Below are 26,892 nucleotides of genomic sequence, written 5' to 3'. Positions count from 1 at the left end.
CACAGTGGCTCACGGCTAGGAGCTAACCCCAAGTCAGTGGTTTTTGCCTTTCGGGATCACAGACCCTTTTGAGAATCTGGTGGAAACTATAGACACTCCCCCAGAAAAATGCACAAGCGTGCACACACACACACACACACACACACACACACTTTAGGAAATTTACACATCCCCCTCATAAGCCTTTCCATGGCAAGTGGGAGATGGGGGCAGACCTCTGCAGTGAGTGCTTCAGCCAAGGGATATTCTCCAGTTTGGAATGAAAGGGCAGGCCTTTTGAGTTCTACAAGGTTTAATCTATTGAGAGATTAAATAAATTAAATAAAATTCCATATCTACTTTTACTTACTTTACCAGAGACCAGAACAGAAGGCAGCCTGTCCTGAGAGCCCCCATCTTTGGATCAATCTAATTACCCAACTTCTTTCCCACACCGACAGCTGACCACTGCTGGAGGAAATCTCGTAATTCTGCCGACTGATGCCAATGCACATACACGGTTTCTAATCCCAGCTGGGTCTTTAGCACTACTTGGCAACTCTTACTTTTCCCAGATGAACATTCATACCCAGTTCTCACGATGGTCATTCCAACCCTCTGTAATGATCCTTTTTTTTTTTTTTCTTTTTTTTCCTGGCTGTGTCACGGGCTTTCTCTAGTTGCGGCGAGCAGGGGCTACTCTTCATGGAGGTGCGCGGGCTTCTCATTGCGGTGGCTTCTCTTGTTGCGGAGCACAGGCTGTAGGCATGCGGGCTTCAGTAGTTGCAGGATGCGGGCTCAGTAGCTGTGGCTTGCAGGCTCTAGAGTGCAGGCTCAGTAGTTGTGGCGCACGGGCTTAGTTGCTCTGCGGCATGTGGGATCTTCCCGGGCCAGGGCTTGAACCCGTGTCCCCTGAATTGGCAGGCGGATTCTTAACTGCGCCACCAGGGAAGCCCTGTATTGATTCTTTGAGCTTTAAGAGTTTTTGTCTGTTAGAAGAAGAACAGTTGCACAAATTTAAATTCACATCCTCCAGGGTTTTTATCTAGTTTCTCCCTCCACTTGTGCTCTTGATGCTTTTATTTGTCTACTTGGATAGTTACTTATTTATAAGAGGCTGCCATGCCTGGCACTGGGCTGGGCTCTAGGACACCTACCATGGTCTCTATTCTCATAGAGCTTACAGCCCAGAGAGAGACTATCATTCAACAGATATTAGAAATATGATGAGGGGCACTAAAGGGAAAGTAGAGTGTATTACTGAATGTATTGATCTGGAGGTTTCAGAAAGGCTTCCCTGAGGAAATGTTATTTAAACCTGAGTGTCGAAGGATGATATGTCAATTAGGAACACTTTGGACTGCACGTAACAGAAAACCTGACTAACAGTGAAACCATAAGAATATTTCAGAAGCTTGGAAGCAAAGGGTTCCAGGATTTTTAAGTGGCTCCACAATATAAAAAACCATGAGTTGGGGCCTCCCTGGTGGCGCAAGTGGTTGGGGGTCCGCCTGCCGATGCAGGGGATACGGGTTCGTGCCCCGGTTTGGGAGGATCCCATGTGCCGCGGAGCGGCTGGGCCCGTGAGCCATGGCCGCTGAGCCTGCGCGTCCGGAGCCTGCGCGTCCGGAGCCTGTGCTCCGCAACGGGGGAGGCCACAACGGTGAGAGGCCCGCATACCGCAAAAACAAAACAAACAAAAAACAAAACAAAAAAAAACCCCATGAGTTGGCACTTCTGCAATTTTCTTGGCTTTTCCCTCAGTCATAAGAGGGGTGCCACAGACTCAAGTGTGACTTCCTTCCATAACATCACCCCAAAGCACAATAAAGAGAAAAGGCTCTGGTTCCCGATCAGCTCTCTTTTAAAAGGGCACAAAAATTCATCCACAAGTTCTCAGGAATTTTCCTCTTGTGTCTTTTTATTCCCTCAGAAGTGGGTCATATGCCCACCTCAGGCATAGAAGAAGGGGGTTACCATGATTGACTTAGCCCAATTATGATTCATCCTACAGCACAGTGAAGATATTGCTGCCTATTGGATCCCTCAAATGAGGGTCAAAGGGACCAACAGTTCTGGATATGGAAGCCTAGATAGTTCAGACAAACCCTCATACCAATAAAACCAAACCAAACCAAAACAAAAACTTTACAAAGTCATCTTAAAAGCATCGGAGAAATAAGGAGATTTGAAGAATTGCTGAATTGAGATGCTGAGATACTGAAGAGCATGAGAAAGCGAAGTGAAACCTTCCCTAAAGGCTGCTTATGCCTTGGGGTTCTTGTTTTGGAAAAGGCTGAGCTGCAATACTGGCAGCCTCAAGGGGCTAGGGTGAAAATTTCAGACTTATGTGGTTCCAGATTGCTAGTGCCCTCAGGAGCTGGCAAAATAAGTTCTGTTTAGTGGAGATGATATTATCTTGAGCCTCAAGGAATTTCTATAAATAATTTCTCAAAAACTATGTCCAGCACACAGATATAACCCAAGGGTATAAAACAGCATAAATAAGAATAGGGGGACTTCCCCGGTTGTCCAGTGGCAAAGAATCTGCCTTACAATGCAGGGGACGTGGGTTCCATCCCTGGCTAGGGAACTAAGATTCCACATGCTGCGGGGCAACTAAGCCTGCGTGCCGCAACTATTGAGCTCACGCACCTCAACTAGAGCCCGTGTGCTGCAAACTACAGAGCCCATGCGCCACAACACCTGGAACCTGTGCGCCACAACTAAAGAAGAGAAAAACCCGCATACCATAACTAGAGAGAAGCCCGCGCACCACAATGAAGAGCCCATGCACTGCAACTAAGGCCTGACACAGCCAAAAATAAATAAAATAAATAAATAATAAATAAAATCTAAAAAAAAAAATTAGAACAATAGGTACCATAGATAATAGAGAGGCAGATGCCACTATATCTTTCACTTCCTAGCCTCAGAAATGACATACCATCAATTCTGCCATGCTTGTTGGTCACATAAACAACATGAGAGAGGGACTACACAAGGGTGTGAACACCAGTAGGCAAGGGTCAGTGGGGACCATCCTGGAGGCTGCCTGCCACAATCAAGAACCACACAAGGTCAGGATGCCCTCAATCTCTGCTTCCCATCAGTGTTTTTTTGAAGTCTATCCAGGGGAGTAAAAAAGAAAAATAAATAAAAGACAAGAGGATCAGAAGGAAGAAACAAAACTATTGATACTCATAGTGGTTGTGATTGTGTGCATAGAAAATCCCAAAGACTCTACAGTTAAGGCACATCTTCTTGCCCTCCCACAGTCACTTCTGGGATGCCAGCGCCTAAGATCACATCCTGCAGTTCACGAGCCAGTTCCACTGCCAGTTCCACTGAAGGGGAGTTACAATCCATGGCAGATGTACAAGGTTGCCCTGAAAAAGTTGAAGCCAATCAAAAGAGACAGGAAAGGATAAATCTCCAGATTTTTTTAAAAAAAGTCTAAACAATATAAAAAACGAGGAAAGGCAAAAGAGAGAGTTAAATAAGAAAACAAACAAACAAACCAATAATGGTATGTAAAGAATACCTCAAAGAAAACGGAGGAGGAGGAGGAAGAGAGGAAGACTTACTAGAGAAAACAAGGAGAGTTTTGGTGCAGCCTTGGGTGCACAGGAGATAGGAAGTCACGTCTGGGACATTTTACATCAGGTTTATCAGTGGTCCTTGTATCAATACTAACCCTCAAAATAGTTTGTAAATGACTTTGTAAATGTATATTTTCAGTAGCCCTGGAAACATTAGGTTTTTTAGTAGCTAAAAACAAATTTTCAAGAGGGAGGAAATTCTACCTCACCTCATTATTTTTTACAAATTTAGATAAATGTAAATGCGTGTGTGTGTGTGTGTGTGTGTGTTTCAGTATGTGGGCCTCTCACTGTCGTGGTCTCTCCCGTTGCGGAGCACAGGCTCCGGACGTGCAGGCTCAGCGGCCATGGCTCACGGGCCCAGCCGCTCCACGGCATGTGGGATCTTCCCGGACCGGGGCACAAACCCGTGTTCCCTGCATCGGCAGGCGGACGCCCAACCACTGTGCCACCAGGGAAGCCCTGTGTGTGTGTTTTAAATGAGGCTGTTGATATTTCTGCACAACCATAAATTAGTGGCATATCAAATTAAGGGAGACATATCACCTTGACTGCAAACTTAACATTCCATAGGCAGGGAAGGGGAGTAGTTTCTATAATGGATAAATACATTTTGGTGAAATACAAAGCATAAATCAATGGCAATTTGGAATCATAATTATGTATTTAACATGTCTTAAGTATTTTAAATGGTCTATCTTCCATACCCATGTTTAAAAAAATAACTTTAGGGACTTCCTTGGTGGTGCAATGGTTAAGAATCCACCTGTCAATGCAGGGGACACGGGTTCGATCCCTGGTCCGGGAAGGTCCCCCATGCCGCGGAGCAACTAAGCCTGTGTGCCGCAACTCTTGAGCCTGCGCTCTAGAGCCCGCGAGCCACAACTACTGAAGCCCGCACTCTATAGGGCCTGCATGCCACAGCTGCTGAGCCAGCGTGCTGCAACTACTGAAGGCCCTGTGCCTAGAGCCCGTGCTCCACAACGAGAAGCCACCGCAACGAAGACCCAATGCAGCCAAAATAAATAAATAAACAATAAATTTAAAAAGTAACTTTATTAAAGCCTATTCTGCATATAATTTAATTCACCTTTTTCAAGTGTACAATTCAATGACATTTTTAAAAGTTTACCAAGTTGGGTAAGCACCACCATAAATCAGTTTAAAAATATTTTCAGGAATTCCCTGGCGGTCCAGTGGTTAGGACTCTGTGCTTTCACTGCTGAGGCCCTGGGTTCAACCCCTGGTTGGGGAACTAAGATCCCACAAGCCGTGTGGTGTGGCCAAAAAAAATTGTTTTTTCATCACTCTAATAGGATCCCTCATGGCACATTTACTCTTTTTTTTTTTTTTTTTTTTACGCGGGCCTCTCACTGTTGTGGCCTCTCCCGTTGGGGAGCACAGGCTCCAGACATGCAGGCTCAGCGGCCATGGCTCACGGGCCCAGCCGCTCCGTGGCATGTGGGATCTTCCCGGACCAGGGCACGAACCCGTGTCCCCTGCATCGGCAGGCAGACTCTCAACCACTGCGCCACCAGGGAAGCCCTGGCACGTTTACTCTTAATCCTGTTCTCCCACTCCTACCCCAGGCAACCACTAATCTACTCTTTGTCTCTATAGCTTTGCCTTCTCTGGATAGTTCCTATACATAGAATCATACAATATGAGGTCTCTTGTGTTTGACTTCTTTCACTGAGCATGCTTTTTGATGTTCATCCATGCCATAACATGTATTTTGTTCCTTTTAATTGTTGAATTGTATTCCATTGTATGGACATACCAGATTTTATCTATCCATTCTCCAGTTGATGGACATTTAGGATGTTTCCAATTTGGTTTCCTTTTTGGCTATATTATGGAATAATATTGCTAGGAACATTTGTGTGCAAGTCCTTATGTGGATATATATGTTTTCATAGCTCTTGGGAGGACACCAAAGAGTGGAATTGCTGGGTCATATGGTAAATATATTTCAACCTTTTGAGAAACTTCCAGTTTTCTGAAGTGACTGTACCATTTTTTATTCCCATCAGGAATGTCTAAGGCTTCCTGTTTTAACACAACCTTGCCAACATTTGTTTTTATCTGTCTTTTGTTTTGGTGTGTGTTTTCTTTGGCCGACACGCGGGCACGAGGGATCTTAGTTCCCCGACCAGGGATCAAACCCCCGACCCCTGCAGTGGAAGCGTGGAGTCTTAACCACTGGACCACCAGGGAAGTCCTTCTGTCTTTTTTTTGTTTTTAATGAATTTATTTATGTATTATTTATTTATCTGTGGCTGTGTTGGGTCTTCATTGCTGTGCGTCAGCTTTCTCTAGCTGCGGCAAACGGGTTACTCTTTTTTTTTTTTTTTTTTTTTTTGCGGTATGCGGGCCTCTCACTGTTGCGGCCTCCCCCGTTGCGGAGCACAGGCTCCGGACGCGCAGGCTCCGGACGCGCAGGCTCAGCGGCCATGGCTCACGGGCCCAGCCGCTCCGCGGCATATGGGATCCTCCCAGACCGGGGCACGAACCCGTATCCCCTGCATCGGCAGGCGGACTCTCAACCACTTGCGCCACCAGGGAGGCCCCGGGTTACTCTTTGTTGCGGTGCGCGGGCTTCTCATTACAGTGGCTTCTCTTGTTGCAGAGCACGTGCTCTAGGCACAAGGGCTTCATTAGTTGTGACTTGTGGGCTCTAGAGCGCAGGCTCAGTAGTTGTGGCGCACAGGCTTAGTTGCTCCATGTCATGTGGGATATTCCTGGACCAGGGATCGAACCAGTGTCCCTGCGATGGCAGGCAGATTCTTAACCACTGCAGCACCAGGGAAGTCTCTGTCTTTTTGATTATAGCCATTTTAGTGGGTGTGAAATGGTACCTCACCGTGGTTCTGATTTGCATGTCCCTAATCACGAATGATATTGAGCATCTTGTCATATGCTTATTAACGAATTTTGTATCTTCCTATGTGAAATGTCTATTTAAATCTTTTGCCCATAGTTTGATTGGATTGTTTGTTTCTTAGTACTGAGGTGTAAGAGTTTGGCTATTCTCTTCTGGATATACACCATGCTGTCCTTTTTTTTTTTTTTAATTATTTTTTTTTTTGGTGAGAATAACAACTTTTATTGGGAGTTGTGGGATCTGGGTGCCCTGTCAGATTATCACAACAGTAACGTGAGATAACTCTGCACACCCCCAGGACAGCTTGTCCCTGCCCTCCACGGCAGGTGCAGGGTTAGCCCCCCACCCATGGGCCCTGCTGGGCCCTCCGCACCCCGTCCTGCAGCCCGTGGCCAGCTCCTGCCAGGCGCCACCACTGCCCACTGCGGAGGGAAGCCTGGGACACCCTGCCAGGCTGCGGGGGGCTCGTTTTATTTTTAAGTCAGTCAAGTTTGCAGCCCGGCTCAAGGCCAGCTCCCAGGGCCACCAGGCAGCTAAAACCCTGTCTGGCCAGCCCAGCTCCAGACCAACATTTGTCCCCAGAGCCTCGGAGACCCTCTCCTGCGCTGGATAAAAAGTGCAAACATGTGGCTCTATCTGCGTTTTTTAAATAATGGATAAAAACAGGCTCAGAGCCCGTGGCGCCCAGCCCAGCCCTCGGTCCTCGCAGTGTCTGGAGTCACGGCCCCCCCCAGGCAGAGCCCCCGTCTGAGGCCTTATTGCTGTGCGTGAGGTTGGACCCTCGAGGCCCACCCAGAGTCAGGCAGGAGAAATGCAGGCTGGGCTGTCTGACTGGTTCCAACTGCCAGCTTTACCAATGCAGCATTTATTTTTAAATTAAATTAAATTAAATTTAAAAACACGAAGTGCGTCACCAGGTAGTTTTCTTGGCTGGGGCGCCAAAGCTGGGTGGCAGCAGCAGCATCACATAAGGCCATTTACGGCACAGCTCCTGCAGGCGGCGGCCCGTCAGTCTGCCTGTCCTTTGTCACCGTCCCTAGGGCAGCTGCCGTGGAGACAGCTGGGCCAGCTGGGGCTGCAGTGGTGACGGCCACGGCCAGCACAGGAGAGACTGCCAGGGTGGCCAGGGAGGGACCCGTGTTGCTTGGTACTGTGGTGGCTGCCATGGCAGCCTCGGGAAGGACGGCCACGACCGGGGCAGAGGTCACTTCCACAGGCTCAAGGGAGGCCAGATCTGGAGGCGTGCTGGTGGCGCACTCAGTCCACTCTGTGGGCCACACAGGGCCCAGGGCCCTTCCCTGGACACCTCACAGGCCACGTCTGTCCACAACACTCCCGCCCACACCTGGGGACTGACATGGGAGGCAGGGGGCGGCCTCCTGACCGGGACCCATACTAACAGCCTCCGAGGCAACAGCCGCCATCTGCTTGTCCTCACAGCTCTTGGAGGCCACCAGGGGCGCCTTCCTGGTAACACATGCGTTCCAGGCACCCGGAGTGGCCGGGCCAAGGGTTCTCTCTGGGCCCTGGTTCAGGCCACCCTGGGCATCACCATGACCTCTGTCCACCGGGGAGCTGCACCTGGGCCCCGACTCAGAGCAGCAGAAAGGCTGGAAGCCAGCGAACTTGGCCCAGCCTTTCTCCTCTGGAGCCAAGGCACTGGGGGAGCTGGCCACCCACACACTGGAACCCACGCCCATCGCCACTGCCGGTGCTGGGACCGAGGCCATGGAATTCTCCGGCTCATCAAACACCGTCCACGGGGCACCTGCTTCTGAGCCACCCTCAACACGAGGACCTTCCTTCTGGGCGGCAGCCCAAGGGGCACCCGCCCAAGCCGTGTCCCCGTCTGCTCTCGAGCTCTCCTCCCCACCCTGGCCTCGGCGCTCCGGGTCGTCCTTCCGGAAGCTCTCTGAAGCATGAGGGCCCCCAAACCTGGCTCTGGTCACTTGGGCCACACGGTGTGCCTCCTCGTCCTCCCAGAGGTCGTCGTCCTTGTCCAAGGGCTGGATGTGGTCACTGAAACAGGCCTCCAACAGAGCGGCACCGGGGCTGTCGACGCTGAAGTTGATCTCCACGATCCTGTCAAATGGGGCGTTGACGCTGTTGTCCTGCTCAGCAAACTCCTTGTTGCTGAAGCCAAACTGGTCCACGAAGGTGGCTGTCATCTGCTGGACCTGGTACTCGGAGAAAGCCTGCTGAAGGGACAGCTCATTAGGGAAAACGCCCTCCACGTCCTCTTCCTCACCTGAGGGGTGAAGATGGTGGGTGCTAACCAGGTCCACCGCGTTCCTGTGGTTGGCCTCCATCAGCGTCTCCTCCACAAAGCTCTCCCAGCGCCCGCGGCAGTCCCAGGGAGCCCTCGGATGACCTCGCTGAGCTGGGTCTGCATGGGGCCCCCCTCCAGGTTCTGCACCACCGTGTTGGCGATCGGGTGAGGTGTCCCATGTTCCCGCGCCTCATGCCACCCGCTGCCTGTGTGTGGTCACTGGCTTCCCAGGCCTCCAGGATCCTCTGGACCAGGCAACACTTCTGGAACAGGTGGGCCACCATCGTGCTCTCGGGGCGGCTGGCAGCAGGCTGGGGGGTCTCTGGGTCCCTGATGGAGGGTGGAGGCTCCACCCCGTCCTCAGGTCCACTGGCCAGAGCCCTGTCCACCCGGGCAGCGTGGGACAGGATGGCGGCCATGCACAGCTCCACTTGGAAGTGCAGGAAGTTATTCCAGGAGTACTTACCAAACAGGTCCAGCAGCAAGCCCATGGTGTTGAGCCGGCAGAGCTCCTGGTTGATGCTGGGCATGTCCGTGTGCAGCAGAGCGGCCACGAGGCGGGCTCCATGCGGGTTGGCTTTACCCAGGGGCTCCTCCAGCATGCTGATGGTGGTCAGGATCGCTGTTTTCTTTGGCGGGCTGAGCAGAAGCTGGTGGAAGTCCTTCAGCCATGGCTCGATGCCACGCAGGACGCTGGAGCTGATGGCACACAGCCTGTCCAGTCCCTGGGAGCAGGAGTCCAGCAAGCCCTCCATCCCCGCCCTCCTGGGCTCAAGCAAGGTCAGTAACACCTGGGTCCCACTGACGAGGCAGAGCTCAGTCTGGGCTCCGTCAAACATGTTCTTCAGCAGCTGCTCCATGCAGTCCTGCGACTCCAGCACCGTGAGGAGGGTGTCTGGCTCCGGAGGCTCCTGCGGCTGGCTGCCCTGCTCCCTGCCCAGCCTGACGATGTCGCAGAGCGTCTGAGAAGCGTTGGACTGCCTATCTTCATCCTGACTCACATGGATCAATTCCACGAGTCTCTGGATGATCTTCTCTTCATTAAGCCAGTGCAGGACCTCCTGCCGGAGCCCCGTGGGCTCTACGCAGCTGACCAGGTGCAGCAGCAGGTCCATGAGGGCCGAGGTGCCGATGTGCTTCAATACCAGGCTGAGGAACTTGTCCTTCTTCCTCAAGAACACAATCACCTGTTCAGTTCTTCTTGCAATGAGACTGCCAATGGTCTTGCTGAAAAAACTGGCGAGGAGGGGCTTCCCTGGTGGCGCAGTGGTTGAGAGTCTGCCTGCTGATACAGGGGACATGGGTTCGTGCCCCGGTCCGGGAAGATCCCACATGCCACGGAGCGGCTCGGCCCGTAAGCCATGGCCACTGAGCCTGCGCGTCCGGAGCCTGTGCTCCGCAACGGGAGAGGCCACAACAGTGAGAGGCCCGCGTACTGCAAAAAAACTGTCGAGGAGAGGATTGAGGGGCGGCTCACGGTTCAAGAAGTCGTAAAGAAGGTTGAGCCAAGTCTCGTCTCCTGCCAGCCGGTCGTTGATCTGTGGCACGTCACACGTCAGCAGCTCACAGGCTGTATTTGGGTACTTGAAGTGGACCTTCTCTTCCATGTCCAGGGCTGGGTCCTGTGTGACGAGGCTCACCAGCTCCTCCAGCTCCTCCAGCTCCTCCATGCTCTGCTGCCTGCACAGAAGTCCAGCAGCTTCCGGTTCTGGGCCTTGCACTCCTACAAGATGTCATCTTCGTCCATTAACTCTCGCAGCGTCACGTCCTCCTTATCCAGCAGCTTGTCGACGTGGGACGTGGTGTTCAAGTCAAACTTCCAGAACATGGTGACAGCCACAGAGCAGTGTATTTGGGGAGAAGCTTCGAGAACAAGTTGAGGAGTGGCTGTCCTTCTATGACACTGGAGAGATTCCACGAAACAATCTTCATGTCATGAAGGAGGTGTTCAGGCAGGGGAAGCAGCTGCCGAGGTTACTAGGAAGCGGCATCTTCTAGACTCTTATCCAACAGCCAAATGAGAGGAACTTCAAGTTCTGCCTCTTCATTTTTTTCTGGTTAGTATAACCATCAGACAGAAGGCAGCTTCCAAAGAGAAATGTTGTCCATGTAATCATGCAGTTCCATGAACAGAGCCCTGTAAACTGAGGACAAGGAGCACCCTCCGCATAGAGCTGCTATGAGGATGAACTGAGCTACCCGATGAGGAGCCCAGAACAGGGGCTGGCACACTTTCTCCTCAGAGGTCCTGACTTCTGTGGAAACTCCTTGTTTAAATTTTGTATTTAGGCAAAATATAAAAACATTTGGGATTTTCTCTTGTAGTATATGCAACTTTAAGAAAAATTTTTTCATTCAGTAGATTTATAATCTCTTCATCTGCCCCGCGGGCCGGGCATTGCGGCGGCTCCTCGGAGGCCTGGGTGAAGGCCAGGGCGCGGGCGGGCGGCCTGGGGTGGGCCGCGAGCACATGGGCCCGGCCGGGCGATGCGGCCACGGACACGGCGCCCGCAGACTCAGCGCGGCGGGCCGGCGGCTCGGGACCGGCGGCTCGGGACCTGCTTGGGCCGTGGGCGGCGCTCCGGTCGCTCCAAAATGGCGGCGGCGGGGGCCGGGCGCGCCCATGCTGTTCTTAAGTAGAATTGCCTGTTACACACAACTATACTATGGTCTTGGATCTCCCTCTCAGAATCATGTGCTATCCTTGACATCTTTGGTAGTGTAGTCTAGTTTTTCCTAATAACGTTGATATGTGCTATGAAAGCCTAGAAATTTTTATGGAATATATGGTGTGTATAATATTAAAATTAAAAATAATTTTAGAAGTACATTGTCTGTATTAGTTTCCTATGGCTGCTGTTACAAATTACCACAAATTTAGTGGCTTACAACAGAAAGTTATTCTCTTACAGTTCCAGAGGCCAGAATTCCGGAAGCCAGAGTCTTATAGAGCTAAAATCAAGGTGTTAGCAAGGCTCCTGAAGCAGCCTTTTGGAGGGCCCAGGAAAGAATCTTCTGCTTTTTTCTTCCAGTTTCTGGTAGCTGCCTACATGAATCACTCCAATCTCTGCTTCCATAGTTGAATTCCTTCTCTTTTGTTGTCATATCTCACTCTGCCTCCTTCTTATGAGGACCTTTGTAATTACATGTAGGGTCTGCCCAGATAATCCAAGATAATCGCCCCATCTAAAGGTTCATACCCTAAGTCACATCTGCAAAGTCCCTTTGGCCATGTAAGGTAACATTCACAGGTTCCAGAGATTAGGACCTGGATATTTTGGGGGGCCACTTGTCAGCCCCCCTGGATGTTGTCCAACAGAAATATAATATAGTGTGTGGGATTTCCCTGGTGGTCCAGTGGTTAATACTCCGTGCTCCCAATGCAGGGGGCACAGGTTAAAACCCTGGTCGGGGAACTAAGATCCCACATGCCACACCATGTGGCCAAAAGTTAAAAATAAATAAATAAATAAAAAGAAATATAGTGTGAGACAAGCCACGTATGTAATTTTTAATTTTTTAATAGTCACATTAAGAAAAAGTAAAATGAGGGCTTCCCTGGTGGCGCAGTGGTTGAGAGTCTGCCTGCTGATACAGGGGACGCAGGTTCGTGCCCCAGTCCAGGAAGATCCCACATGCCGCGGAGCGGCTGGGCCCGTGAGCCATGGCCGCTGAGCCTGTGCGTCTGGAGCCTGTGCTCCGCAATGGGAGAGGCCACAGCAGTGAGAGGCCCGCGTACCATTAAAAAAAAAGAAAAAGTAAAATGAGACAGGTAAAATTAATTTTCATAATATATTCATTTAACCCAACATACCCAAAAGATCATGTCAACATGTAATCAAAAGAAAAACTATTAGTGAGATATATTGCATTCTTTTTTTCATGCTGAGTCTTTGAAATCTGGTGTTTTTTTACACCAGGACATTGCACTTCGGGCTAGCCACATTTCCAGTGCTTGAGACCCACGAGTGACTGGCAGCTACTGTACTGGACAGCATGGCCAACTACTGTACTGGAAAGTCACTGTTCAGAAAACACTCACAACATGGCTCTTCTATTTTCAATACTTACATAAAAGAATCTGTACAAATTTGTGACTGATCATTAAACAGCAGTCAAGATACTCTTAAAAAAGAACGAAGTGGGAGGGAGTTGCCCTACAGATATCAAAATTTGTTATAAAGCTACAGACTGTGTAGTATTGTGCAAAGATGAACAAATAATAGAACAGAGGGTCCAGAAAGAAACCCATGCACATATGGACACTTGATTTATGACAAATGTGGCTCTGCAGAGCAGTGGGGAAACAGCAGTCTTTTCAACAAATGGTGCTGGGATAACAATTTCCAAATGGAATAAAATATGAATCATGATCCCAGTATAAACAAACATCATCTCCTGGTGGATGCTAGCCTTAAATGAGATAGGCCAAATGATAATACTTTTCAGAAGATAGAATAAGAGAGGATTGGGGCTTACCTGGTGGTTCAGTGGTTAGGAATCCACCTGCCAATGCAGGGGACACGGGTTCGATCCCTGGTCTGGGAAGATCCCACATGCCGTAGAGCAACTAATCCCATGCGCTGCAACTACTGAGCCTGCGCTCTAGAGCCCGCGTGCCACAACTACTGAAGCCCCTGCGCCTAGAGGCCGTGATCCGCAACAACAGAAGGCACCGCAATGAGAAGTCCCTGCACCGCAGAGAAGAGTAGCCCCCGCTCGCCGCAACTAGAGAAAGCCCATGCGCAGCAACGAAAACCCAATGCAACCAAAAATAAATAAATAAGTAATGAAATAAAAGAAAAGAATAAGAGAGGATCTTTGTGATCTGAGGGTGGGAAATTTTTAAAAAACATGGAAAAAGCACTAAACATATTAACAATTACATTAAATTTAAGAACATCTTTTCATCAAAGACACTATTAAGAGGGTAAACAAATTTCCAACATATTACATGCCAAAGAGTTAATATCCAGAATAAAGAACTACAAACCAATAAGGAAAAGTCTAATAGAAAAATATGCGAGAGACTTGAGCAGGCATCTGACGGAGGATATCCAAATTGCCAATCAACATATAAAAACGTGTTCAACCTCATTTAGAGTCTCAGAGATGCAGATTATACCTGCACTGAGATATCAACATAAATTCATCAGGATGGCTAAACAGGCAGACAACCTTAAGAGTTGGTGAGGATATGGAACAAGGGGAACACTCATACCCTGTTGGTGGGAGTAAAAATTAGTACAACCACTGTGGCATTATCTAGTCAGGTTGAACAGCTTCTATGACCCAGCAATTCAACTCCTAGCTGTATATTCAACAAAAATGCATACAATATGCACCATTTTCATAGTATCATATTTGAAATAGCCTAAAACTGGAAGCAATCCAAATATCCTTTAACAGTAGAATGGGTAAGTTGTGGTATATTTCTAAAATGGAAATCTATATGAAAATGAATAAACTATAGGTATATGAAATAACATGAATGCATGCTTTATTTTTATTTTTTATAATAAATTTTATTTATTTATTTATTTATTTTTGGCTGTGTTGGGTCTTTGTTGCTGCGTGCAGCCTTTCTCTAGTTGCAGCAAGCAGGGGCTACTCTTTGTTGCACTGCGCGGGCTACTCATTGCGGTGGCTTCTCTTGTTGTGGAGCATGGGCTCTAGGCATGTGGGCTTCCGTAGTTGTCGCACGTGGGCTCAGCAGTTGTGGCTCACGGGCTCTAGAGCACAGGCTCAGTAGTTGTGGTGCTCGGGCTTAGTTGTTCCGCGACATGTGGGATCTTCCCGGACCAGGGATCGAACCTGTGTCCCCTGCATTGGCAGGCGATTCTCAACCACTGCGCCACCAGGGAAGCCCTGAATGCATGCTTTAAAAGCCAGACATAACGGGCCTCCCTGGTGGCGCAGTGGTTGAGAGTCCGCCTGCCGATGCAGGGGATACGGGTTCGTGCCCCGGTCCGGGAGGATCCCATATGCCGCGGAGCGGCTGGGCCCGTGAGCCATGGCCGCTGGGCCTGCGCGTCCGGAGCCTGTGCTCCGCAACGGGGGAGGCCACAACAGTGAGAGGCCCGCGTACCGAAAAAAATAAAAAATAAAAAATAAATAAAAAAAAAAGCCAGACATAACAAAGAATATATTCTGTCCCATTCCATTCTCATAAAATTAAAAAATGGGCAAAATTAAATGATTGTGCATTATTCACAATAGCCAAAAGATGGAAACAACTGAAGTGTCCATCAACAGATGAGTGGGGGACTTCCCTGGTGGGGCAGTGGTTAAGAATCAACCTGCCAATGCAGGAGACACGGGTTCAAGCCCTGGCCCGGGAAAATCCCACGTGCCGCGGAGCAACTAAGCCCGTGCGCCACAACTACTGAGCCTGCGCTCTAGAGCCCATGAGCCACAGCTACTGAGCTCATGCGCTGCAACTACTGAAGGCCGTGCACCTAGAGCTCGTGCACCGCAACGAAGAGTAGCCCCTGCTCGCTGCAACTAGAGAAAGCCCGCGCACAGCAACGAAGACCCAATGCAGCCAAAAAAAGAAGTACCTACAAATATTGTACATGAGATTCCTAGAACAGGCAAATTCATAGAGACAGAAAGTGGATTAGAAGTTACCAGGGGGACTTCCCTGGTGGTGCACTGGTAAAGAATCCGCCTGCCAATGCAGGTGACACGGGTTCAAGCCCTGGTCCGGGAAGATCCACATGCCATGGAGCAACTAAGCCCGTGCGCCACAACTACTGAGCCTGTGCTCTAGAGCCCATGAGCTACAACTACTGAAGCCTGCACACCTAGAGCCCGTGCTCCACAACAAGAGAAGTCACCGCAATGAGAAGCCCGAGCAGTGCAATGAAGAGTAGCCCCCACTCACCACAACTAGAGAAAGCCTGCGCACAGCAACAAAGACCCAACGCAGCCACAAATTAATGAATTAATTTAAAAAAAAGTTACCAGGGGCTGCGGAGAGGTGGAAATGGGGCGTAATTGCTTAATGGTTATAGAGTTTCTATTTGGGGTGAAAAAAATGTTTTGGAAATTATATGGTAGTGATGTTTGCACAACATTGTGAATGTAATTAATGGCACTGAATTGTGCACTCAAAAATGGTTAAAATGACAAATTTCATGTTCTATATATTTTACCACAATCTTAAAAAGTTAATAATGGAATATATTGAAAACCATTGCACTGTACACTTTAAATGGGTGAATTGTATGGTATGTGAATTATATCCCAATAAAAGTTTTTTGAAAACCTAAATGATTGTTTTTAGGATTCATATTTAGGTGGTAAAACAATAAAGAAAAAGCAAGTAAATGGTTACGATAAATATCAGGACAGTAGGACAGTGGTTACTTTGTGAGGGTTGAAGGAGTCTATGACCAGCAAGCAGTATTATGGGGGATTTCTGGGGTGAAGGCAATGTCCTTTTTCTTGAACTGGGTTGTTGTTGCAGGGGGGTTTCATTTTATGATAATCCATTGAAATATACATTTATGTTTAGTGCATTTTAAATATGTGGATTATTTTTCACAATGTTTTTTTTCTAAATTTAAAATTCAGCAAGGGCACTTCCCTGGCAGTCCATCAGTTAAGACTCCTTGCTTCCAATGCAGGGGACACGAGTCTGATCCCTGGTCAGGGATCCCACATGCTGCGTGGCCAAAAAGTAAAAATAACTAAAAAAGTTTAAAATAATAAAATTTAGCAAGAACAAAGTATTGGGGGGTTGAGGTGGATGGGTCGTTGAGTAGACAAGAAGTGTTTGTTAACCAATTGAGCAGAGGGGGTAGGAGAGTTCTATGCGGACAGAGCAGCATGGGAAAGTCCCTGAAGCACAAAAGAGTATGGTGAACCTGAGGAACAGAAAGCCCAATTCTGACAGGGCTTAGAGAACAAGAGGAAAGAGGTGTGTGTGACATGAAGTCCAGAGACTGGGCAGAGGCCAGATGGCAGAAGGCTGGGGCAGCCATATGGAGGTGTTTTAAACCTTGTCCTAAGGGACCAGTGGGATGTCATTGAGGGGTTTTAAAGCAGCAAAGTGACCTGCTCAAATCAGTTAGCAGGTCAGTCTGCCTGGTGTGTAGGACATGGATTGGACAGGCTCAGGGGAAGGAGCCAGGAGACTAGTTGGGAAGCTGTTTCAATAATCCCGAGGGTTGATGGAAGCTTGGACTAGGGTAGAGACAGTGAAGAGGTGAGAAATGCAGCATCCTTGTGCCCTGTGTACATTTAACAACTACATGCAGCACTATCTCACTTTTTTTTTTTTTTTTAAGATCAACAACAGGTTGATTGAAAGACAAGAGCAGAGCCCCTCCTCTGCCCCTGAGGTCCTGGCAGCATTGGCCTCCGGCTCTGAGCTTCCACATGTCCTGCAGCTGGAGAGAGTGCTATCTCATTTTTGTATGTAGTTGAAAATACTTTAATGTTATACTGTATACCCTATTATATACTGTACATTACTATACCCTGGCTTACACATACATAGTTGCACATACATTTTGTTTACAGAGTTGTGCACACAAAACCATGGCTGCTGTATTTTTTTTTTTTTTTTAACTTTTGGCCCTACGGTGCGGCATGAGGGATCTTAATTCCCCGACCAGGGATTCAACCTGTGCCCCCTGCAGTGGAAGTGCCAAGTCTTAACCACTGGACGGCCAGGGAAGTCCCATGACTGCTGTATTTTATGAGTGATTTAAGGGATTTCCAAAGGTTATGTTGACTATGTAACTTTTGCCTTATGTACTGACTTTAGAACCTAACCTTGGTATAAGGTGCAACTCCATTGTTGCTGGATGTAAGAGATATTTAGGAGATTTGGTGACTGATTGGAATAGAAGGGAGAAGGAGAGGGACTAATTAAATGACACTCCCAGGTCTGTTGCCTAAATACCTGAGTAGATGGTGGTTCTGTTTATTGAGATGGGGTTCACAGGGGTAGGGAGATGTGGAGGGTAGAGATGATGAGCTCCTGTCAAAAATGCAGAAAAAGGTTGACAGATTGAATAGTGAACACCCATATGCCCGCCACCCAGATTCTACAGGTCACTTATTGCTACATTTTCTTTTTCACATCTCCTCATTTACCCAGAGGAATTCATTTCTGAACAAGCTGAATTTGTGCTAAGGGACTTCCAAGTGTCGTGTCTAGGACATTCAAAGAGCAGGCTACACATGCTGCCTCCTCTTTTTCACCTCCCATTCACAATCAATTCCCTAGAATTTGGCTTTTGACATCTTCCTCCTGAAGGTGCTTTTCACTAAGGACACTGACTACTGAGGACTCCAAAACTGAACACTCATCATCCTCCTGTAAAACTTGCTCCTCATCCTGCATATCCTTACCCAAACCTCAAACTTGAGAGTCTTCCTAGACATCTCCTGTAGCAAAGAGGTTCTGTCAATCCCATCTCCTAAATGTCTTTAAAAGATGTCCCTTCCCTTTTCACCCTCTCTACCATTAACAAAGTTCTGGATTTCAGAGTTTCTCAGTTTTATTGATATTGAAGAACTACAATTTCAACCTCAGAACAGGTTCGGGCCTCTACCCTCTCCAGCTCATCTACTGCTATCCACTTGTCTGTCCATCTAATTTATCTTTTTTAAAAATAAATTTGTTCACATCACTTTTCTTTTACAACCCTTTAGAGGTGCTTATCCCCAAGTTGGCGTGACTTCTATAGTGCTTCAAGATCTTCCAGAAAGCCTGAAATTTCCAACCTCATGCCTAGCTACTCCCCCACACTATTTTTACTACTTAGTGGCTCTTCAAATATACCAACCACACTTCCTGCTTTATTTCCTCCTCCAGAAGACCTACCTGAAAGCCAGGCTAGGTGGCTCCCAAAGAATCCTGAGAATATCTATCATTAGATATTCAGGTCTCCATAGAGCTAAAAATCCTTGAGGATGATTTTTTAATATTCTTTATAGCCAGAATACTTAGCACTCTGTTTAACACAAACATACACTCTGTTTACTTTAGCTGAACTTTGCATACACCCAGTGCTTTGTTCATCCTCTCTTTCCCTTCCAGCAAAATCCTACTCAAGCTTGCATTCCTCCATAAAGCTTTCCCCGGCCCCTCCAAGTAGTTAGGGTCTCTGACTCCTTTATCTGAACTTAGTACATTTTATTTTACTTATTTTTTTCTTCCAGTTTTATTGAGATATAATTGACATACAGCACTGTGTTGAATTTAATATATTTTAAGTTTTTCTATACAACGAATTGCCATAAACGTTAACACGTTCACCATTTGGTAACTAACAGCAATCCTATCCATGCTTCGGGGCTCTGTGGAAAGCCACCTCCTCCATTTAACAGTACCCCGATTCCTACAGATAATTACTTCTTTTAACTCTCAGTTATTGATGATTATATCTATTTAGCACTTGATATTCTTTCATGATAGCTGCTTACTATTGTTTTCTTGGTTTCCTTCCTCTCCTCCCCGGTAGACTGTAAACTCCTCGGGGCTGGGACTGTGGTCCAACTCGTCTCGGATTCCCTCTCCAGACTTGGTGGGGCGCTTTGCAAATGCAGTACGAAAGCATCTCCGGGAAGCTCCTGGAGGGACAGAGCCCGTTAGTGGTGCCTCTGCCGGCGGAGCTGCCCGCCCGTCCCTCCACCGGCAGGGGCTCCGCCCCGCGAGCTGGTTTGGACCCGTACACCGAGGGCGGACGAGCGCACGGGGTCGGGGAAAGAGCGCGCCCTGCCTCTGCCAGCCCGGTCTCTGGCGCCCAGAGGTGATCAGAAAGGGGCGTCGAGAGCGCTACCCGAGCGCGCAGCCGGGGTCACGCAGGCCCGCGCTGGCCGGGGTGCCGTCGCAGGGGCGGGGCACGGAGTGTCTCTCTCCCGCTCATTGGCCCCCGTGCTGACGGACAGGCGAAGGAGCTGCTAAGACGCTGATGGGTTAAAAACTGCTATGCGAGCAAAAGTGTAAGTAAATAAATAAAAGGCGGTGGAGGAGCGGAGGGAACGGCGGGTGTCAGTTTTAGAGCTGCTGGGGCTCATCTAGTCCCCGGCTGGGGAAGGACGGCAGTCCCTGTTTCACCCTCTTCCTCCATAAGCTGGGCCGGGGACGTCCTGCTTTCTGGAAAGTTGTCCAGGCAGCAGAATCACAGAGGACTCGTCCCCACGGGACTAAGCCTTCATTCTAGTTCTTTCAGCTCCAGCCTGTAGGCTCCAGTTTCCTGTGGTCAACCTCGAAGGGCCACAGGGTCCCGCCACCCTGTGGTCTAGCTCCGGTCTGGGTGCTACGGCGCCCTCCCCTCAGGCATTGGCACGACACTGTCCGAACTGAACTGGCCTCCCAGGTTCCTGCCTGGCTGGCTGCTGACTAGACATCGTAAAAGGCAAATATGAACACATATTCTGCTTGAAACCGCCGGCAGAGGTGCCAAGATGCCCTTTAAGCCGGGCAGATGAGTCATTCGTGATGAGCTCCTGCTTATCTTTCCAGTCTCATCTGGGAGGAACAACCACCAGTCAGGTCCTTTCAGCCTTTGTGCTTCTGCAGGAGTTGCCCCTTCGCCTGGTCCGTCCCTGCCCCCTTGTACCCTCTACTTCTCCTGGAGAAGCTCCGACCTCACCCCTGCAGAGGCCTTCCCTGGTGCACCCCTACTGCCCCAAGCCCTACTCCCAGCTCTGGCCCGGTTATCAAGTGCTCCGAGCACACTGGCACTCTGGCAGCCCTGTGCCACAACACTAATCACACCTGCTAGGTTCCCGGAATGTGAGCAACCTGAATGTTTTCCGAATGTGTATCCTGCAGTCTAGCACAGTGCATACCGACAGGAGTTCAATCAATGGAATAAGCACATGGACTTCAAGGATCAGAAGTGAAGATTAAAAACTGTCAGGCAGGGCTGTGCGTTTTGGGGGCTCACCAAAGACATGAATCATATCTTTTTCACTTCTGAATCCTGATAGCCAGCTAACAAAGTGACATTCCTTTTAAATGTGTGAATAAATTCAAGATGACAAGTACTGAAGTTAAACCATTTAATTTTGGTCCCAACAAAGCCTGTGGAAAGACTTCTGCTCAGTTAGTGGGGGTGGGGCAGTGGGCCTCAGGGGCCAGAAACTGAAGAAAATCGGGCAGGTTTAGGAGGGTGTGTTTGTGTGAGACAACAGACACAATGAGGCCAAATCCAAGAGGTGTTTACTGTAATGAGTATTCCAGGAGGGTGTGGTGGGGTGGGGTCCCCTAATCCGATCCTCCAAGGCTCTGAGGTGACTCACTCTTCCTTGGGCTCAGGGGTGGGGCTGATATTTGTTCCCCAAGTTGGGCCCTGCTCCCCCTGGTCCTTGGCATCCCTAATGTCTCCAGCCACTACAGCCACATTACTCAGATAATTAGTGTTGAAGCAGTTCATCTGTTCATCCCCAGGACTCAGTTTACAGCAGAAGGCAGAGTCTCGCCAGAATTTACGTCGGGGACCACACAGGTCATCAATAAAGGCTGATTTCTGATGAAGGAGTAAAGCAGACATGATAGGGGAGGAAGGTTGTCAGAGGTCAGGCCTGGTTATTTGGATGTCCAAAGTCCCTCTTCCCTCAGCTTCTGCTGCTCTCACCCTAGATCCCTTCTGGGGCTCAGAGAGAGTACAAGGCTGCCTTCCACAGCTAGATGCCTTGTGATGGACAGATGTGAACATCTGGAAATGCCAGAAGCTAGAGGCCCAGAGAAGGCATAATAGGCATTTAGAGATGGGGAGCAGGTCAGGTCAGGTCAGGAGTGAAGGCTCCTGGAACCAAGAAAAAAGATCTCCCCAGTAGTCCTCATTATTTCTGTGGGCTGATTTGAGGTACTAAAAGAAGGGGTATCCTGCAGTTCCAGCCCTCTCACTCCCCTCCTCTGTGTTCCCCTGGAGACTATGACCCCCTGCCCTCACACTCACCTCCTCCTCAGCACAGCAGGCCTGCTCTGGAAACGGCAGGTCACAGCAGCGGGCAGTCACGTTCTGGATCAGCCCACGAATCTCCTTACTATGTTGGTGGGAAACGGGTAGGGGTCAGGGTCTTTGGGTGTCTCCAGGCATCAAAATGGTGCTTGCAGACCATGATTTTGCTCTTCCCAAGAGTGCCCCAGAGGGTGCCCCAAAAGGGAGGTTTTGGAGAAGGGAAAAGAGTTGGGGAAGAACTGGGCAAGACTCACTGCTTGGTGAGAACTCTTTGATTTCCACAGAGATGACTCATGAAGTTGGGGGTGATTCGGCTGAGGTCCAGGGTCAAGATGTCCCGGTCATAGTTGGGATAGGGAGCCTGCCGGGCAAAGCACTCATCTCGGGCAGGGCTAGGAGGGTAGTGGCAACACGAGTAGTGGTGGGTATTTGTAGCCTTTTCCTGATCACAGTAGCCATTAAGGGTATCCTCCCACTGTGGGCCAGAGAAAGGAAAATCAGAAGCCTGGACACTTGGCCCTCCTGACCCACTGCTTCCCTCACTGCCCTACGCTATGAGATGAGGGACTCTCAGCCCCAGGTGCCGAAAGGGAAGGGCAAAGAACCAGAGGGCAAGGAGGCAGCTGTAGATGTATGGGATTGGGAAGGTGGAAGGGTAGAAGAACAGATGAGGTTCGGAGCTGGCCACAGGAGATGTGCTGGAACGGTAGACAGAGAGGGTCAGGTGAGGACAGAGCTGGACAGATGGATGGCAGACAGGTACATGTGTAGGGTACTGGGTGGACGAGGCCAGGAGTGCAGGATGAAGGTGCGCAATGAACAGACTCAGACGAAGAACACAGTGGATGGATGGACATTCACAGGCAGATGAATGGGCAGACATGCTCACAGGGGGTAGGTATATGGATGATGAATAGGCTGGTGGGATCAGAGGTCAGAGACAGGAGGGCAGGCAGACAGGCTCTCAGGATGCTGGGATGCCCACTTACCGCCTTCCATGTACAGGTGTGGTTGTTCCCCTGCCGGCAGCAGTGCTGGAACTCCCCCTCCAGCCGGGTCAGAGCCTGCAGCTGCCTTTGGATGGGGTCAGTAGCTGGGAGGTTGCGTGGCACACAGCGGAAGCGTCTTAGCTGGCAGATGTTCTTGATATTGTCCAGTGTGGGTAGCCCAGGGGGAAAAGGCAGCTCAGGACCCAAGGAAATACCAGGCTGGTGGCTGGGGCAGGCCTGGAGCTGGTAGTGTGGCCGGGGAGCTTCATCTTGGAAGCAGGAGAATCGAGCCTCCCCCTGACGTTTGCAGCACCAATGGGCTCGGGTCTTGACAGAAAACTCGGCCTCACAGAACCGGGTCATTGCGTCCTCCCACTAGAGCAAGAGGAGTAGATCAGCCTGTTAGCCCACTCTCCACGTACCTGTTTTCCTCCCAGGCTCCAAACAGGACCCTGGGTACGCAGATAATAAAGAAGCAGAGGCTGTCCTCTGCTCTTCTGGCACAATGAGAAGGCCCGACGTAGGGCCAACGAAAGGGACCTGAGGTTCCTGCACACCCAGGCCTAGGCCTCTAGTCCTTGAAACACACACATACTGTCTGGGGGTTAAAGGACATCCCCAGGATCAAGAGCCCAACCCTTACCACGACTTTTGCACAGTCCAAGCCGTTGGTGTTGCTGTGACAGCGGCAGCAGCGGGAATATCCAGTCTCCAGCAAATTGAGGGTCTCACCCTGACGAACAAGGTGGGAAAAGCCAGTCTGTGGCAGGTTCCAAGGGCCGTACACCACATGCTGACGATTAGGAAGGCAGATCTGGTCCAGATTGTCCGGAGAAGGCCGCCCAGGGGGGAAGCCATCCAGCCGGTGGCCCCAACCACCTTGGTGGGGGCCTTGTTGGCAGTGCTGGCCTGGATTCCAAGACTCAGTCTCTGGGGGGCTGTGGTCCATGAAGGGAGCCAGCTTTTCTAGAATGGGGAGAACAGAATGGGAAGGGGGAACATGCAGAGGGATAGAGAAAGGCTGGATTGAGTTGGGAGGATTGAAAGAAGTTGGGGTTGAGGAGAAAGTGTTGGGAGGATATAGACGAAAAGGGGACAAATGAATTCGTGGCTCTTAACTTCAGAATGACTGACCAAAAGGAAAAGAGACCTGAGTCATGAAAGGTGTCACCCTTATAGCTCCCTGACCCCGAATCACGCCTGTTCCCTTTGCTGCTTCCCAAGGCTCAGAATACCTGCTCCCCCACCCCACTACCCCGACCAGGGTCTGAGCATTAAAGCTGGGGGATGGACAGACTAAAGCTGTCACTCACTCTCTCTCTGCTTAGATTGGAAGGTCATCTCCTCGTGATAAAGGAAAGATGGGTCTACTGGGGCAGAAGGATGCGTAAACAGCATTCATGTTGGGACGGGCATCTCTAGAAGACAGGCCAGTTCCCATTCATAAAAAGTAACTCAATAGAGGGACTTCCCTGGTGGTCCAGTGGTAAAGAACCCACCTTCCAATGCAGGGGATGCGGGTTCGATCCCTGGTCAGGGAACTAAGATCCCACATGCCACAGGGCAACTAAACCTGCATGCCACAACTACTGAGCTCACACGCCTCAACTAGAGAGCCCACGCATTCTGAAACCTGCACACCACAACTACAGAGCCCATGTGCCCTGGAGCCTATTGTGCCACAACTAGAAAAGAGAAAAAAACCCACACGCCACAACTAGAGAGAAACCTGCACGCCACAACGAAAGATCCTGCATGCCTCAACAGAGATCCTGCATGCCGCAACAAAGACCCAACGCAGCCCAAAATCAATCAATAAATAAAATTAAAAAAAAAAAAGAAGTAGCATACGCTTTAAAAAAAAGTAACTCAATAGAGAAGTGAAAATAAATGCTACTTTTGTGTCATGTTATCTTATAATTTTATAAAATAGGTATTATTTCCCCAATTTTACAAATAAAGAAACTAAGGCTTGGAGAGGTAACTTACCCAGGGTTATTACACAGCTAGTAAGTGGCAGAAGCCCCAAAGCCCATGCTGTCAGCCATGGGTAGGCAGGAGGGTAAAGAGGGGAAGGAGTCACTTACCTTCCTTCTGTTCAATAGGGACCTGGGGAGGGGATAGCTCTGCTTGTAGGGGGATGGTCTCTTGAGGGAGAGGCGGATCCCCTGCAAGATAGGGGTGAAGACACAAAAGAGCAAGGCTCAGGCTGATGTCAGCAAGATGTAGTGGGTGGGAGTGAGGGAAAGGGCAAGCACTCACTTTTCTTTTCCACAGGGAGTTGGGGAGGGGGCAGCTCCTCTTGGACAGGGATGGCTTTCTGAGATGGAGATGGCTGTACTACAGAAAGCGGAGTGTGTAAGTAGCCCACTCCTTCTTCCCCTCCCATTCTGAAGATCAGGAAGTAAGTCAGACTAGAAACCTAGAGATGCAACTGAGACTTACCTTCACTCTGTCCTTCAAAGTGAGGGCTATGCTGAGAGGTGTCAGGGTGATCCATGGGGAGACCTCTGGTCAGAGGTGGGGAAGGGGGTGCAGCATAGCCAACTACCGGCAAGAAGGGAGATGGTTAGAGCCCACATTTCCTCCTGGAGCCCCAATCCCATGCCACTCCCCCAAACTCTTACCTTCTTGAAGGGGGTGGGTGAGGTGCACTGGCCCCAGCTCCCTCTGCCCTGAAGCCTTGAGGCCTGGAAGAGGAAGGGTGAGTCAGGGGTGGTTTTGAGGGGTCCTTTCCTGGCCCTGAGCATGGGAAGGGGAGGTGGTAGATGTTAAGAGCTTAGAAAAGATAACCAAGACACCAGAGCCTCTCTGTACTGCTCCTGCCCCATGTCCCCTAAGCCACCCCCCAAACACACCTGGTCAAGGCCGACTGGGTGTGATAATCTGACAGCCTCACCTCTACCACACTCAAAGCCTTTGGTCTCCCAAGTCCAGGCCTAAAGGGAGTGTGACGCATGGGGCTGGGGAGGAAGGCCTTCATCTTGTGTCAGTGTCTTTCCCTTACAGCTTCTGGGCTCTCTCCACAGTCCAGACCTTGAACTGGCTGGAGCCTCGCCTGCCCATCTCCTCCACCCTCCTGCCTACCACAGGCCCGTTAAACATCTTTGGGCCTTCTGGTAAGGAGCCCACACAGAAGTTGAAGTGCCTCCCCTTCAGCTAGTCTCAGATCCCCCTTAGTTCAGGTCTCAATTTAGGACCTGGGAAACTGGGATGGTTCAGGACTCCTGAGGCAATTCACCCCACAGCCACAGGGAAAGTAATCACCTGTAGCTGATCTGCAGTCACAAAAGACCAGGACCTGGGAAGGACAAGACAGGGCCTTCCAGATAGATTAGATCTATGACACTCTTGCAATAGTTTCCCACAGTAACATTTTGTTTGGCATCCAAGCAGATAATGTGTGTGTGAGCTAGAGAGTGGCTGTGCCTGGTCCCCTGTAGATGGATGATGCCCTCTCTTCTCCTAACCAGGTAGGGAGTCAGTCAAGGCTCTCTGGGTCAGTAAACTGGTTTTGAGCAGCCTGGAAGCTCCTCTTCTTCTCACTTCTGGCTAATAGGTGCCACATAAACATCAGGCCCCTCACTCTGTGAATCCATCCACCCCTGCAGTTGTCCGTTTGACTCCAATATGTGTTTCTTGGCAGCAATCTCTAGGAGCTCCTTTCTTTCTGTACCCTTGCTCCCCTCCCTGGTTAAAGGCTCCAGTGCCTAGGCCCACCACAGGCCTGCTCAGAAACAGGCAGCCAAATGGGGCATCCTTTTGCTGGTGATGAGCCATCCGGGATGGCTGCACCCAGGCCCCAGGCCCATGCTAGCCAGGCCCCCTTTCCAAGTGCTGGCTCCGACCCCAACTCACCTCCCTTAGAGACTACAGAAGCAACAGCTAAACAGGCCAAGACCAAGGCTGCTCTGGACGTGGTCCCCATCCTGTGGCAAGGACTGGTCAGCAGCCACCCGAGTAGGTCCTCTCAGGCAGATCTGAAGAGCTGGGCTTCTGGGAACCTGCTTCTCCAGTTGCTGTTACTGCTGTTGTGAACTTCAGGGCTGGTTCCTTCTCCTCTTTTTAGTCTATCTGGGGATAGCTACCGCCCTCCTCAGCTTCCTGCCATGACTCAGTCCCAGCTGCTCCTCCTCTGGCAGACACTCCTCCCACACACCCTATAGGCTCCTGACAGGATTGAGAAGAATGGTGAACCCAACCCCAAGAGAAACTGATTCTGAGAATCCTGGAGCAAGAG

General features: G+C 49.8%; 2 protein-coding genes across 6 annotated transcripts; both read right to left on the bottom strand.

Moving 5' to 3' along the window:
* Positions 1-274: 274 nt before the first annotated feature.
* On the bottom strand, positions 275-26,754 carry ECM1 (extracellular matrix protein 1). 5 transcript variants are annotated; one of them, XM_060090474.1, is made up of 11 exons: positions 26,511-26,754; positions 25,280-25,342; positions 25,098-25,199; positions 24,915-24,992; positions 24,740-24,820; positions 23,296-23,618; positions 22,653-23,027; positions 21,918-22,138; positions 21,661-21,748; positions 19,178-19,324; positions 275-968 (listed from the first exon to the last, which is right to left on the bottom strand). In XM_060090474.1, exons 1-11 carry the CDS (start codon positions 26,578-26,580, stop codon positions 912-914), a joined length of 1,605 nt encoding a protein of 534 aa, XP_059946457.1. In that variant the 5' UTR covers positions 26,581-26,754; the 3' UTR covers positions 275-911. The 5 variants fall into 5 exon arrangements, with proteins under 5 accessions (XP_059946457.1, XP_059946458.1, XP_059946460.1 ...); XM_060090475.1 differs by lacking the exon at positions 275-968 and adding an exon at positions 17,638-17,726; XM_060090477.1 differs by lacking the exons at positions 275-968; positions 19,178-19,324 and adding an exon at positions 20,748-21,228 and having other exon boundaries at positions 21,918-22,024; positions 26,511-26,752.
* On the bottom strand, positions 7,391-11,161 carry LOC132482117 (serine/threonine-protein phosphatase 6 regulatory subunit 2-like). The gene is given in 6 exon segments (XM_060087185.1): positions 7,391-7,732; positions 7,809-7,830; positions 7,833-8,818; positions 8,821-8,895; positions 8,898-10,421; positions 10,424-11,161. Coding segments are annotated over 6 exon segments (3,036 nt in total). The 5' UTR covers positions 10,563-11,161; the 3' UTR covers positions 7,391-7,442.
* Positions 26,755-26,892: the final 138 nt, after the last annotated feature.

Source organism: Mesoplodon densirostris, chromosome 2, assembly GCF_025265405.1.
Source record: "Mesoplodon densirostris isolate mMesDen1 chromosome 2, mMesDen1 primary haplotype, whole genome shotgun sequence".
NCBI lineage: Eukaryota > Metazoa > Chordata > Mammalia > Artiodactyla > Ziphiidae > Mesoplodon > Mesoplodon densirostris.
Note: the sequence above shows the minus strand (reverse complement) of the source record. Positions and strands in the feature narration are given on the sequence as shown.